The sequence below is a fragment of the Helianthus annuus genome, chromosome 4 (genome assembly GCF_002127325.2).
Source record: "Helianthus annuus cultivar XRQ/B chromosome 4, HanXRQr2.0-SUNRISE, whole genome shotgun sequence".
Lineage (NCBI taxonomy): Eukaryota > Viridiplantae > Streptophyta > Magnoliopsida > Asterales > Asteraceae > Helianthus > Helianthus annuus.
Genome location: NC_035436.2, coordinates 13367003 through 13380560, shown reverse-complemented (window position 1 = coordinate 13380560; position 13558 = coordinate 13367003). Strand labels below are relative to the sequence as shown.

The following is a 13558-nucleotide window of genomic DNA, read 5'->3' as shown; positions in this document are numbered from 1 at the left end:
GTGACGTCTATGTAACAGGTGGTCTCTTTAAGGATTAACCTCACCATACCCTATGCTCTTAGAGCATTCACATTCAATCCATCATATTCTCGCCGTAAATTACACTAAAAAACACTACATTTTCTCTCTCATTTTCAATTAAATAATATTTTTTATACTTTTATGATTACCTTTTCTCTCTTCTCCACTCACAACCATTTTCAAAATATATTAAAAAATTATAGGGGGTGAACAGTGTCCCCTCAAATATACTGATGAACAGTAACATTTTCTCTCTCCTCCACTCACAACCACTTTTTATATTTTAAAAACAACACAAACATAATTTAGTTCTTTGGATGTGAATGCTCTTATACGTTTATATATTGTTATTATTTCTACTATCTTTTCAACTATTAAATCAGTCACATCATATTTTTGCTTAACATCATATCATAGCTGTAAATATTGACTTTTAAATGTACTTAATAAAAATATATTTTTCTACTTAATATCATTGTAAGAGCATTCACATCCATCCCACTATATTTTCATCCTAAATTACACTAAAAAACACTATATTTTCTCTCTCCTTTTCAATTAAATAATATTTTTTATACCTTTATCTTTTTCTTCTTCTCCACTCACAACCACTTTCAAAATATATTAAAAAATTATAGAGTGTGAACAGTGTCCCCCAAATATACAAATGAACACTAACATTTTCTCTCTCCTCCACTTACAACCAATTTTTATACTTTTTATATTTTAAAAACATCACACTCGTTTGACGTGAATGCTCTAAATATACTTAGACTAAACGTACTGGGGCGCGAGACCAAGCCATAGCGCCGATATGGCGCCTAGCACACCGCCCCCAAGGGCGCTATGAACCAAAAAAAAAAAACAGCGTTATGTTTATCGCGGCGCGAGGAAATGAATTGTTTTAAATTTTGACCGTTATCAAACGGTCATATATTAAAAAAAAAAATCAATTTTTTTTATTTTTAACACCATAAATAACCTCATATTCTTCCACTTCTTTTACAACTCAAACCATTCTCCTTCTCATTCTCTATATATTTTTAAAAAAACTAGTCTCACTTTATAAAAAATGGGTTCCCCGTCGAAAGAGTCTTTCACCGAAATTTACCGAAGATATTTTTCGCCCGACGAAGACGCGGCCGAGGAAGAAGCGGTTACGAGTGTATGTACTTTTGTGCTACAAACATTTGAGCACATTCGGCCACCTCCCCCTCCACGACCCATCTTGCGACGCACCTATATCTTGCGAGATCGTGAAGCCGCGAACGAGCGTTTGATGAAAGACTATTTTGACGCGGCACCGGTTCACGGACCGAATGTTTTTAGACGACGTTTTCGGATGAGCCAAAGGTTATTTTTGCGCATTAACAATGACTTGGAAAATACGTACGATTTCTTTAAGCAAAGAATGGACGCACGAGGATATCTAGGCTTCACCTCAATTCAAAAGGTCACATCCGCCTTACGCGTATTAGCATACGGAAACACGTACGACATCAACGACGACTATTTGAAGATGGCGGAGAAAACAACCCGAGATACCTTGGAACATTTTTGCTATGGTAATTTTTTAATTGTCTTTTATTTATTTACTTTTATACATTTATTTTTTAGGTGTAATTTTTTTTTAATTGTCTTTTATTTATTTACTTTTATACATTTATTTTTTCGTAACTTTTAAATTATATTTTAGGAATATGCCAGTTATATGGAAAACGTTATTTGAGAAACCCCACTTGGAACGACCTTCAAAAAATATATGAGGTGCATCTAGAAAAGCATGGAATACCCGGCATGATTGGTAGCTTGGATTGTCGTCAATGGCGTTGGTATAATTGTCCAACCGCATGGCGAGGTCAACATACGCGGGGTGATCAAAAAGGGCCAACTTTGGTATTACAAGGTGTTGCGTCATACGACCTTTGGGTTTGGTCGGCCTTCTTTGGTGTAGCCGGGTGTTTTAACGATATTAATACGTTAGAGGCTTCACCATTAATCGAGGGCTACATTTCTGGAACTATACCAAAGGCCGGTTTCCATGCAAACGGGAACGATTACGAGCATGGCTACTACTTGGGCGATGGTATCTACCCCGAGTATTCGATTATTGTTAAAACGTTTTCTGAAACTTTTGATGAAAAAAGGAAGTATTTTAAAAAATTACAAGAGTCTTCGAGAAAGGACATCGAGAGGTGTTTTGGGGTTCTACAGCAACGATGGCATTTTATCAGGAATCCTTGTCGCATGTGGCATAAGGATAAAATACGAATGGCCATGTATGCTTGCATCATTTTGCATAATATGATCATTGAGGATGATGGAAAAGCGATATGCCAAAACTATATTCCCGAAGATTTGGTCGAACTACCCCAAGCGACAACGGAAGAGAGACTCGCAAATGCTCAACTACTGCGATCTAGAGAAATACATAACACGTTGAAGGCGGATTTGGTTGAGCATGCTTGGGCGATTTGCCCAATTCGATCAAACAATGATCACGACGAAGATTCCGAGGAAGAAGTGGGGGAGGAATTCGAAGACGGGAACTTTGAAGACGTAGGTTTAGATGCTGGAGAAAACGAAGAGGAAGAAGGAGAGAACGAAGATGACACCGAAGAATAAATTTATTTTTTAGGTGTAATTTTTTTTTTTAGTGTAACTTTTTTTTTAATTTTTAATGTAGTGTTTTTTATTTAATGAAATGTTTTTTTATTTTATAAAACTTATAAATTATTTAAAAAATAGAAAATTAAATTAATTGAGTAATGATTACACAGGGGCTTTATGACTACGGCCCCAAATTGCATAAAGCCCCATAAAGCCCCTTTGCTGACGTGGCATGCCACATGGCGCATAACGCCCCTTTGAGGGCTTTATGACTACACATGGTCTTATAATAACTACATTTGAAGGTATACTCAGTTATAGGGTTGAGATCCTGTACAAACAGTGCTAATTATAAGAACCGTAAGAACAGATCTGAAACATTGTTAATTTAAATCAAGGGTTGATATTGATTATAAATAAAACTCTTATAATTAAAAATTACTACTAACAAATTAGGGGTAATTTTGTAAAATTGCTAGTCATTTGACCATTTTCTATTAAATACAAATTCCACCAAGGTTTTTTAAACTAAAATAACTTTTATATACTTCATTATTTTTTTTTAAAATATATACCATAAAATCAAGTATTTTTTTATCTTTAATATGAGTACCATATTGCTATACCCTTTTGTATTTATAAAAGTGTTTTTTAAAAAAAGTTAACAAAAGGTGTTTTATATTTGTGCTAATAAGGTGCTGATTATGTGTTAATTACAAAATAATACAAACAAACACCAAAAGTAGATATAATCAGCACATCTGGTGTGCTGATAATGGAGAACGATTGAAGATGTTGTGCTAATGTCGTTTATGTTGATAATGGAGAACGATTCGAGGACGATGTGCTGATAATGAAGAACGAGTAATGATGTTGTGCTAATTATATAGTGTTGTGCTGATTATATTTTTGTAATTATTTTTAATTAGTTATAAATAAATATGGTCAAAAAGTCTAAATTACCCCTAAACTAATTTTTTATTGATGGACACTTGTCAATTATGTATTGGTTCTTATGGTTCTTACAAACTTAAGTGTTTGTATTTGATCCCATTCCCTCAGTTATAATATAATTTAATATTTTAACATAATAATCTCCTACTATATATTCTCTCTCCCTCCAACAAAACTGAAATTCATGCGCTTTCTCTTCTTCTTCTCCAACGATCAATCTACGTTACCTGCTGCCGTACGCTAGGGTTTATGCTCACTCGACTCGCAATTACACCTCAGTAATATCTTGCAGGCATCCTTTTCCAGTTAAGGATCATATGCTTTCTGCAAATTGTTCGATCGAGCTTCATTTCTGTTTTAAAATTCATTTTCGTAGTTTGTTCTTTCGTTATACTAGTTGAAATGTTCGAATTGCCCGCATTTAGGTTTCGATTATAGTTTCTAACAATGAAATGATGACAAACAACACTAGTAGTGTATCAACAAAAGATGTTGTTTTAAATGTGAAATCGATACGTGTTTTATAAAAAAAATGTAACACTAAATTTGCATTTGACTTAAGTTTGAACATATGTTATGCATTTTAGAGATCCATGACTCTAAATTATGAATCCTCAGAGTATGCTGCTTGTTACTGTTTATATATTAATTTTAATTTTTCACAATACATATTTGAGTATATATATAGTGTTTAAGATATTAAGCAGAAGTTTTCAGAGAAATGTTAGACCTTTTGGAGTACTAAGGTTGTGTACTTGTGTCATATAGGCCGTATGATATAGAAACATTGACGCCACACTAGCTAGACACTACTGGCGTGTCATATATTATAGGCCGTATGATGTGTTTGCGTGACACAAAGATGACTGGTGTGACCAATGGCAAAGTCATATGGCTTGATTTTTGCTTTTTTTTCCCCTTCATTTTGGTTATTTTGGGTTTGTTCTATCATTATATCCACATTTAGGAATCGATTATAGTTTCTAAGAATGAAATGATGAGAAACAGAACTGGCATATACGCAGAGGATGTTTATATAAATGCGAAATTGATACATGTTTTACAGAAAATGTAACACGAAATTTGCATATCATTCAAGTTTCACACCTGTTATGTATGTTAGTGATCCGTGACTCTAAATTCTGAATCATCATAGTAACTGTTCGTAAATTAAAATTCACAATATTCAAGTATTAAACAGAAGTTTTCAGGGAAATGTGAGACCTCTGAGAGGCTTGAGATCCGTTGGTCAATTCGTGTTGTGTTTTATCTCAACCGGCCCAAATCCGAAGAAAGAGCTTTAATGTATACAACTTCCTAATTGTTGCAATTAAAAGATTAGATTGTTATTGTAATTGACACTCATCATTGCAAATAGTCAAAAGAAATCACAGATACGGATTTGTGTCAACCCAACCTAACCCATTTGATTTGGCCATACTAAAATTGACCTGTTTTTGACGCGTTACCTAGCCATCTTGCCACATATGGTGTATTGGACTATCCAAAACAAGTGGGCTTGTTTGGTTGTTAATGGGTCAAAATGGGTTCATATCAAACGGATAACTTTCATGTGTGGGTTAAAGCAGGTTAGGTCTTGTTGTTTTTTTTTATACAATTTTACACGTTCTGTAAACATATTTATATTAATATCAACTATGTTAAAAACTATATTATAAAAGTAATAACATAACTTTAAAACATAATGGTTTAGAACGTTATATAAATTTGAGTATCTAACTTAGACGTTAGACACCTTTTGCCCTGCTTAACCCATTCTACATGTTATGGAATAAATACCATCTGAAATGACTCGTTTTCAATTTTCATATAAATGGATTGAAATGGCCACATGATGTTTCTAACCGTGAGATTTTTGTTCTTTGGTATAGAACTATAGATAACTGAGCTGGTGGTTGCACAACAGCAATCATAAAGTAGTACATCCTTCTTTTCCTTGTGAACTAGTTTTTGGGCCTTTGGGCATCCAGCAATCACACTCTATCATGGCCACTTGTCTAATCTGCCCATTTTTTGCCCCTTAATGGCAATAGAACTTGCTTAAAATGGCTGCTTTATATACTCTAATATATAACCAATAATAGTATAGGAAAGCGCTGGTATATGTCATCTCAGCACAAAAATACCTCATTTTTGCTTCAATCTAGCTAGAAATTTGAAGTTCTATAAACTTCTTGTTGCATTGGTATGCCATGGTTTAAAGACCAGAGTGGACCATAATTGGAAACTTGAAAATTTGGGAGCCACTGAGCCAACAACCGACCATCGGGTTGGTGTAAGATTGGAACCGAACCAGGGCTCAAACTTTTCGGGTAGTCATTAAAGTCTAATTTCATACCTAAATGATGTCATTTTGTTTAAATATATGAAAAATATCTGGTTCTAGACTGGACTAGTAACAGAAGTTATTGTATTTTTTAGAGATAGAATATGCAAAAGATTACTATTTTTGCAAATTAATAGGTAGGAAATAAACTTCAATAAGATTATTACTCATCAAATTAAAGCTTCTCATAAAGCAGGTTTTTATAATCTATCCATCCTTAAAAAAGGGGTTGGAATTGAATCTTCGGTTACTGGGTCGCGACGATAACAACAATGTGAGAGGAAGTTCTTTTATATAGGCCCAACCTTAATAGGCCAATCATTAGTGGACTCAAGTCCAGTGAATGTGGCCCAAGTTGACCAGAAATTTGAATCGGTTGTGGCTAGAGGTATAAAAAAACCAGTTTGGGCCTTGTCAACTGGTTTATAACCCGACCCACTTCACCAAATATATACTGGTTTGGCCCAAACCGGTTTGGACCTAACCCAACCCGTCAGTTCGTATACCCTATAATCAGTTTGGATCCGACACAATAAAACGTTTTTATTTTTCTCAACCCAGGTTGAACCCGACCCTAATCGATTTGGTAAATTCTAAAATTACAACAAAAAGTATAGTTTAAAATAATCGTAATTTAAAATTTTGTAAAAGTGTAACTTTCCCAAGTTTATTATAAATAATTAAAATATGTTAATATTTGCTTAAAAACAAATTAAATAATCGTAATTTAATATAACTATATAAATATAGGTTGATAGATAATGATTATCTGTTAATTTAATTTAATTAGAAGTAACCCACCACCATTATTATTGGGTTGCTTTGGTTTGGAATTTAGGTGGGGTGCATAAAAGTGAAAAAGGAAGACAAGTGGCTACAAGCAAAGATTGAATTCACGTGTGATAATTGGTCAATAAAGAAGATACGACGGAAGTTGTGGCATGATTTTCTAGTAATTGGTAAAAAAAAAAAAAAGAAGAGTACTGATAATAAGATCATAGGGTGTGGGCTTAGGTTTAGGATGTAGAAACCAAACCAACGTCACTTTAGCCATACTGGGCCAGCTTGGATAGCAGTGTTATCCCTCTGGTGGCGTGACTATAAAGCCTGGTGTGGGGCCACTCTCTACATACTCGTTACAAAATTTCTCCAAATATATGCAAAACATGCCCATTGCACTAATTTTTATATTAAACTTTAATTACAAATGATACAAAAAGAAAAAAAGTTACTGAAACAAACTAAAAAGTCGTAATTTAACATAACTATTTACATATAAATGATTATCTGTTAATTTAACTGAACTAAAAGTAAAGGAAGCCACCATTATTATAGGGTTGCTTTGGAATCTAAGTGGGTGGGGTGCATAAAAGTGAAAAAGGAAGGAAGACAAGTGGCTCCTTGAATCCGCGTGTGAGAATAAAGAAGATATCGCGGAAGTTAAGTCATGATTTCCTGGTAATAAACTAAAGAAAAGAGCAGTGATAATCAATTGGAACTTACTTTAAGCTCAACTCAACATACTTGAAACTCAACTCACAAACAAAGGTCTCTGGTCTGAGTATCTGGCTGCTGTTTCTTTTGAGCAACTATATATTTTAAGGTTAGTTTTTTTCCTTTAAATTATTAAAGTAGTGATGGTTAATTATCTGTATTTCAAGTCCATGGATCGATCTACAGACTTTGGATAATGGTGCTTCAAACATCGTCACCAATTTCTTGTTATTATTGTAGTATTTCGCATCTTAATTTTCAGTGTTGAATCGATAAAAAGAAAGTAGACCGGGGGGTTGATTAAGGGGTAAATAAGAAGAAGATGTTATACCACAATTTCTTTCTGATATAAATGTATAGACCATGTGAATTGTTAAACCCAAGTTCTGAGACATATATGCAGGTCATAACATGCTTTCCTTTGTATGTCAAAGGCTTGAATTTTATTACTATATTTTGAGCAAACCCTTCATAGAAAGTCAAATATCAAACATTAAACGGTCAAAGACATCATTTTGAAATCATATAGACAGACATATCATTAGGTCCCAAGATCACCATTCTGTAACTATGTGCGATTGGTTTGACTTTAAGAAAGTCAAACTTTTGCATTTCTCTTGTGCTTTCTTAGAGACATTTGAGGTGTTTGTTGCAACAAAACCAACTTGTAAAGTTAGTTAACTGTATAAATATATAACTACTCAAAATATTATCAATTTGTTACAACTCAGTTAGCTTTGTGTGATAATGTTTTTATTAAAACCCCTTATAAATGTTGGATTACTAAATAATACTTTCAAGTGGAAATTACTAGTTCCTTCTATTGACTCAATGTAGTGGAAATTACTAGCTCAACCCAACATCTTTATTTTAGTGTTAAATCGCTATAATGGAAGTTGATCGGGTTTGATCTAACGGGTAAGAAGATGTTATACCAGAATTTGTTAAATTGTCAACTTTAGTTCCAATTTTTGATAAATAGTCATAAGATGCATTGTTTGTCTAAGATTTGAAATCAAAGCCCCATGGTTTTAAGTTTATTACTATATTTTGACTTGTCTAAGAAAGTCAAATCTTTGTTTTAAATCTGATCAAACCCTTGATTGAATATCATATTGTGGTATGTCAAACATCAAACGGTGAAAGACATCATTTGGGTATCATTAGCTCCCAAAACACACCATTCTAAAACAAAGTGCAGTGGTTTGACTTTGAGAAAGTCAAAATTTTACATAACTTGTTACAGACACAAAACCAACCTATAAAGTTAACTGTAAAAGTATCCAACTCACCTCAGTTAGCTTAGTGTAATAAACTAATAATCTTTTTAAGAAGGAATATATAAAAACCCCTTATAAATTCTGGATTCCTAAAATATTCTTTTAAGTGTAAATTACCAGTTCCTTATGTTGACATCATAGAACTGTTTAATATCATCTAGGCCATAAGTTATATGAAATGCTTGTGACTCAATGTTGACGTTAATATATAGCACTTTATCAACCTTGTAATTAAGCTCCAAGGTGTGATAACCAGCTTAATCTTTATCATAAGATACACTCTTGTGGCTTAACAGTGTTATATGTGTTTCTTTGCAGTCAACTTCGACAAAACATACCTCCAATGGCGTCGTCTTCTTCTGCATCATTCGTTAAGAAGAGCTATCAGTATGATGTGTTTTTGAGTTTTAGTGGTGAAGACACTCGTAAGAACTTTGTGGATCACCTTTTTGATGCTCTTCAGCGACACGACATTCACACTTTCAAGGACGATGAGAGACTTAAACAAGGAAAAAGCATCAATGAGCAACTTTTGAAATCTATTGAAGAGTCGAAGTTGTTCATCATAGTTTTCTCAAAGAAATATGCATCTTCATCTTGGTGCTTAAATGAACTTGTAAAGATTATGGAATGTCAAAAGTCGAACGACCAGATTGCTTACCCTGTTTTTTACGATGTGGATCCTTCTGAAGTTCGCAAACAATGTGGGCCAGTTGGAGAAGCCCTTGCCAAACATACCAATATAGAGATGGGGAAATGGATAGAATCTCTAAAAGAAGCAGCCAATCTGTCCGGCTGGGATTTAAGGAACACTGCTGATGGGTAATTCTTTTAAACATTTCTCTGGAAATATTTATTCTTTTTTAGTTTCTTTCTTATTTAGAGGAAAGTTCAAGCACTGTTGCTATTGATATGTTATTATGTCTTACAGTTCGTTTATTGATCTTAAATATAACTTTTTGTCTGGGTTCTTGAGTGAGCATACTGAATCTTCTATAATTCACAGGCATGAAGCCAAAGTGATCAAGTTAATAATTGAGCGGATCTCACTTGAGTTACGACCCATTAATGTGAACTTTGATGATAAATTAGTAGGCATGGAACCCCGGCTACAGGACCTTGAGAAGTCTTTAGATATCGCTTCGAACGAGGTTCGCATGATAGGAATCAAAGGGATGGGAGGTGCTGGTAAGACTACACTAGCCAGAGCTGTGTTTGATAGAATATCAGTTCACTTTGAAGCTAAAAGCTTTGTTGAGAATGTCAGGGAAGTTTCAAACGCGTCGTTGTATGGTTTATTGTCATTGCAAAGAAAGATCCTGAAAGATATGCTAAATGATCAAGGTAACGACGTAAGTAGTGTTCATGACGGGACAAAAATGTTGAAAACAAAGTTGCGTGGTAGAAAGGTTCTTATGGTTTTAGACGATGTGGATCACAAAGATCAGCTTGAGGCATTAGCCGGTGATCTTAGTTGGTTCAAGCTTGGAAGTAGAATTATCATTACAACAAGAGATGAGCAAGTGTTAATAACACACAGAGTAAAATGGATTCATGTTGTCAATCTATTATCTGATGAGGAAGCGATTGGCCTCTTTTGTAAGCACGCATCTGGGAAAGATCTTCCAATTCAAGAGTATGAAAAGGAATCACTACAAGCTGTAAAGTATGCTGCTGGCCTTCCTTTAACAAACAAAGTTTTGGGTTCATTTTTGTGTGGTAAAGACAAGCCTGAATGGATAGACGCATTAGCAAGACTCGAAAGAATTCCGTTGAAAGAGACTCTTGAAAAACTGGAATTAAGCTATGAAAGTTTGGAGGATGATTACAAGGAAATATTCCTAGATGTTGCATGCATATTGAAGGGGTGGAAGAAAAACAAAGCAATGAGTATACTTGAAAGTTGTGGATTTCGGGCTAGAATTGGTTTAAGAGTTCTTGAGCAGAGATCTCTAATAACTTTTCATGATGATGATGATGTTAATTATTCTTACTTGAGCATGCATGACCATATTGAAGAAATGGGCAAGAATATTGTACGTCGTTTGCACCCAGATGAACCAAACAAACATAGCAGATTATGGATTCAGGAAGAAATTGAAGATGTATTGGATACTGACTTGGTAAGAATCAGTTTTACTTGTAACATAGAGATGAGACAAACACAATTTTTTTACTTATGACATGAACTATTGTTGAATTACAGGGTTCTGAATCGACAAGGTGTATACGTCTAAAGCTCACCCCTAATATTGCTTTGGAAAGTCTTAGAAACATGAAGAATTTAAGATGCCTTATTGTAGATCATAACTTTGTGAAGATTGATGAAGTTGGTCAATACTTTCCAAATGCATTACGATACTTGAATTGGGAATGTTACCCTCATGGGTGTTTACCCATAACCTTTCAAGCAAATAATCTTGTTGAGCTTTACATGCCTATCAGCAAAATCGAACAACTTTGGGTGGGGGGAAAGGTAGGATGATTGATTAATAATTTTAATTTATTTATTGATCAGTTATTAGTATCTTACATTTTTTTGGTGTGATATTAGGTTCTTAAGAAACTCAAATCCATTACACTGTCCCAGTCAAAGTTGAAGACCCTTGACCTTGGGTTGACTCCGAATCTTGTGAGGTTAGATCTTTCATATTGTAAAGATTTGGTAGAACTTCATGTGCCAGTTGGATGTTTAAAAAGGCTTACGTACCTAAACCTTGAGGGTTGTAAGAGGTTGAAATCTGTTTTGTTTATCAAGGATTTGGAATCACTTGAGTTTCTTAATGTAAGTGGCTTACATCTAAAGGAGTTCCGGAATATAATCCTGTGCCACTCCAACAATAATCTGCAACATTTAAGAGTTCTTAAGTTTGTATGTTGTGGCATAGAGGAATTGCCTGAGGACATTGGCCAGTTGGAGTGTTTAGAAGAGTTAGATTTAAGTGATTCAGCAATTAAACATCTCCCGGATAGCATTTGTAAGTTGAAACATCTTAAAACTCTCATTCTACGACGTTGTAAAGTTTGTAAGTTACCCGAGAATTTTGGTCAAATAGATTCATTGAATAGACTAGATCTAACATCAACCAAGATAAGAGATGTTCCATCCAACATCTGTAAGCTAAAGCATCTCAAAGTGCTTGACCTTTCTAATTGTTTTGAACTTGAGCAATTACCAAAGAACCTAGGAGATTTAGAAAGTTTGAATAGACTACGTCTAAGATCAACCAAGATAAGAGATGTTCCATCCAGCATCTGTAAGCTAAAGCATCTCAAATTTCTTGACCTTTCTGGTTGTTCTGGACTTGAGAAATTACCAGAGAACCTAGGAGATTTAGAAAGTTTGGAATATATATATCTAATGCATACTCCTATAAGTCATCTTCCCGATAGCATATCTTTGTTGAAAGATCTTAGAATTATTGGATACGAAAGAAGGATTGATCCAGATGCAATTCTAGTTCAAGAACAACAACATATTACATTTGCTCCCAAAAGGAGAAGGGCCAATACTGAAGCAACAACAAACGATGCAGGTTTTTGTTGAAATATATAATGTTATAAACTCACTGAATAGCATATATTCTAGTGAGAGAGGTATTTGAAATATATTTATGGTTTTGTAGGTGGCAAGGTTAAAGAACGAAAGATGGAGGATCACTAATGAAACTTTGTGAAAGACTAGAGCGGGGAACAAGTGGAAGCTGGAGGGGCATATTGAAACGAGTCTTAAATCCATGTTCAAAACATATAACAATCATTCTACTGTTGACATTTGTAGTGATTTGCAACCAGTTTTGGAAACGATTTGAAGGATGAATAAAACAAAGAATCATTTTATAATGAGACATGAATCATGAAAACAAGGGGTCAGCAATTCAATACTTAAGGGGGGTTTTATGAAAATATTTATTTATCATTTCTTTCAACCAAATTTCTACCTAGAGTCCATTTATCAATATTAGGAATTTCAAGTTCTGTAAGTGGCTTGTTGCACTCATCTCACTTATGTTTGTTCCTAGAAATGATGCATTAATCTCATTTAGCCATTGCTCCAATCATTGGTGCTATGCAGTTAATATCGGTGATATATCGGTGAGATATCGGTTATATCGGTCATATCGGTCCCCTAGTAAAATATCGGTGTCAAATATCGGTACTGATATTATCGGCGATATTGACCGATATAACCGATGTATCACAGATATTTGACCAATATAACCGATATATCACTGAATTATTATTGTTAAATTGCTATATATGTAAATTTTGCATTATATTAAAATTACCGATATCCCACCTGTATCTCACCGAGATAACCTATATTTCAAATATCGGTCCTTGACCGATATCCGATATTTTACCGCATTAACTGCATAGCATTGGTGCTTTGAATCAGAAACAAACAAATTTGACTTCTGAAGTCAAACTTAGAGTTTGACTTCTAGGTAGTGGCGGACCCAGGATTTTATTTCAATGGGGTCCATTTTCGGGTCGGTCCTCGTTCGGGTCGAGTTAAAGTGAGGTTTAAACTAGATTTAAAAAAAGAAAGAAAAATGGGCTTATCAAGGATTGAACCCATGACCTCTTGGTGGAAAAGAAGGAGATTTACCCCAACACCAACTTTCTTTTTATTTCTATGGTGTCCACCTAATTGTATTTATGGGGTCATATACAATTTAATATACCGAATCTACTATTTTTTTTTAAAGATTGGGGTCCGGGGACCCCGGTGGCACCAATGTGGGTCCGCCCCTGCTTCTAGGTTGGACTTGTGACTTTTTGAGGTCAAACCTACACTTTCTTAGTGTGTGCTTCTCCATTATTAAGAGGATTAGATTCATGAGGGTTT

The 13558-nt window shown here is 34.5% G+C and overlaps 2 protein-coding genes across 2 annotated transcripts; both read left to right on the top strand.

Moving 5' to 3' along the window:
- The first annotated feature begins 828 nt into the window (after nt 1–828).
- On the top strand, nt 829–2721 carry LOC118491716. The gene is made up of 2 exons (XM_035989748.1): nt 829–1586; nt 1718–2721. Exons 1-2 carry the CDS (start codon nt 1094–1096, stop codon nt 2644–2646), a joined length of 1422 nt encoding a protein of 473 aa, XP_035845641.1. The 5' UTR covers nt 829–1093; the 3' UTR covers nt 2647–2721.
- A 4695-nt stretch (nt 2722–7416) lies between these two features.
- On the top strand, nt 7417–12726 carry LOC110877457 (disease resistance protein RUN1). Its single transcript, XM_035989747.1, has 6 exons — nt 7417–7535; nt 9025–9528; nt 9713–10829; nt 10913–11182; nt 11261–12242; nt 12333–12726. Exons 2-6 carry the CDS (start codon nt 9050–9052, stop codon nt 12368–12370), a joined length of 2886 nt encoding a protein of 961 aa, XP_035845640.1. The 5' UTR covers nt 7417–7535; nt 9025–9049; the 3' UTR covers nt 12371–12726.
- The last annotated feature ends 832 nt before the right edge of the window (nt 12727–13558 follow it).

What these genes read in the sequence shown, in the direction of transcription:
- LOC118491716 (XM_035989748.1), top strand. Translation starts at nt 1,094, where the DNA reads ATGGGTTCCCCGTCGAAAGAGTCTTTCACCGAAATTTACCGAAGATAT. An exon ending in CTTGGAACATTTTTGCTATG is followed by an intron (nt 1,587 to 1,717) that starts GTAATTTTTTAA and finishes ATTATATTTTAG; the next exon opens with GAATATGCCAGTTATATGGA.
- LOC110877457 (XM_035989747.1), top strand. Translation starts at nt 9,050, where the DNA reads ATGGCGTCGTCTTCTTCTGCATCATTCGTTAAGAAGAGCTATCAGTAT. An exon ending in AACTTTGGGTGGGGGGAAAG is followed by an intron (nt 11,183 to 11,260) that starts GTAGGATGATTG and finishes GTGTGATATTAG; the next exon opens with GTTCTTAAGAAACTCAAATC. An exon ending in AGCAACAACAAACGATGCAG is followed by an intron (nt 12,243 to 12,332) that starts GTTTTTGTTGAA and finishes ATGGTTTTGTAG; the next exon opens with GTGGCAAGGTTAAAGAACGA.